General features: G+C 44.9%; 1 protein-coding gene across 1 annotated transcript in view; it reads right to left on the bottom strand.

Moving 5' to 3' along the window:
* LOC106531752 (cat eye syndrome critical region protein 5) overlaps positions 1-1,469 on the bottom strand; it is a 17,922-nt gene that overhangs the window by 13,525 nt on the left and 2,928 nt on the right. The window contains exon 4 of the mRNA XM_014027670.1: positions 1,176-1,269. Within this exon, the coding sequence (XP_013883124.1) occupies positions 1,176-1,269 (94 nt within the window). The remainder of the gene's footprint in view (positions 1-1,175; positions 1,270-1,469) is intronic.

The raw sequence follows: 1,469 nt of genomic DNA, 5'->3' as shown, positions 1-1,469 counted from the left end.
CTTTCTATCAGCTCGAACCAGTCTGCCCATTCTCCTCTGACCTCTGGCATCAACAAGGCATTTCCGCCCACAGGACTGCCGCTCACTGGTTGTTTTTTCTTTTTCGGACCATTCTCTGTAAACCCTAGAGATGGTTGTGCGTGAAAATCCCAGTAGATCAGCAGTTTGTGAAATACTCAGACCAGACAACCTGGTACCAAACAACCATGCCACGTTCAAAGGCACTYAAATCACCTTTCTTCCCCATACTGATGCTCGGTTTGAACTGCAGCACATCCTCTTGACCATGTCTACATGCCTAAATGCACTGAGTTGCYGCCATGTGATTGGCTGATTTCACATTTGCTTTAATGAGCTGATGGACATGTGTACCTGATAAAATGGCCGGTGAGTGTATTTTCTAAAGTTTTGAGCTCTCAAACCAGAAAACATTAATTTAGTTCGAATATAATGAATCACAAAGAAGATATTTAGAAATGTTTTATTATGTTTCATAATATCTGATAAGTTTGTCAAATCAGATGTGGAAGGAGAACCTTGGTTAAGCTTTGGTTCCCAGACTTCAGGAGAACAAAGACAAGAAGGAACTTCTACTGGAGACTAGGTTAGGTGTGACATGAGCCATGTGGCAGGCAGGTGGGGGTCCTCGGACCCACCAGGTCCTGGTGACATAAACTCACTATGTGCATCAAAATGTCATCTCAGTCATGAGAAGAAAGCTGGACCCAGCTCCTGGAGAGAGACTGGATGCTCACCTCTGAAGTTTCCCACAGAGGGAGGTGTCAGGCAGGTGTGGCATGAGCACCTCAGTGTTGGGAGTTCTGTAAGACCAAGACCACAGTTCATGGCCAGATCCTGGATCCAAGCAGCTAAAACTAACTTCCTCTTTAGGGTGGCCAAACTCGTAAGGCAAGAAACTGCAAGATCTGGGGCAGCTTGGTGTACAGCCACTGCTCCTCCTTATTGAAAAGAGTCACCTGAGGTAGTTCAGACATCTGATTGGGATGGCTCCTGGACACCTCCCTCTGGAGGTTTGCTGCTCCTTACTGAAGGGAGCTGCTTAGAATATATATCTGTTTTGGTCTGGTAGCACCATGGGAACATCTTCATCTAATGACTTAATGAAAGACAGGTAAAAGAGGAGTGGGATTGATTCTGCCTCCATAAAGACTCACAGGTGTTGGGGGTCTTTGGATGTGCTCCACCATGTCCAGCAGGGGGTGCTGTTCTGAGAGCTGCTCAATGGTCACCACCTTCTGGAAACCCAGACTGAAGACACCAGAGTCAAGAGTCCAAACCAAGAGTCATCCTCACCATCAACATCAGACAGTGATTGTGACCTTCTGCATGTTATTACACAACAATGAACACAAACATGTTATTACACAACAATGAACACAAACATGTTATTACACAACAATGAACACAAACATGTTATTACACAACAATGAACACAAACATGTTATTAC

Source organism: Austrofundulus limnaeus, unplaced genomic scaffold (assembly GCF_001266775.1).
Source record: "Austrofundulus limnaeus strain Quisiro unplaced genomic scaffold, Austrofundulus_limnaeus-1.0 Scaffold671, whole genome shotgun sequence".
In the NCBI taxonomy this organism is placed as follows: Eukaryota; Metazoa; Chordata; class Actinopteri; order Cyprinodontiformes; family Rivulidae; genus Austrofundulus; species Austrofundulus limnaeus.
The sequence above is the reverse complement of the archived record's forward strand: the minus strand, read 5'-3'. Positions and strand labels throughout refer to the sequence as shown.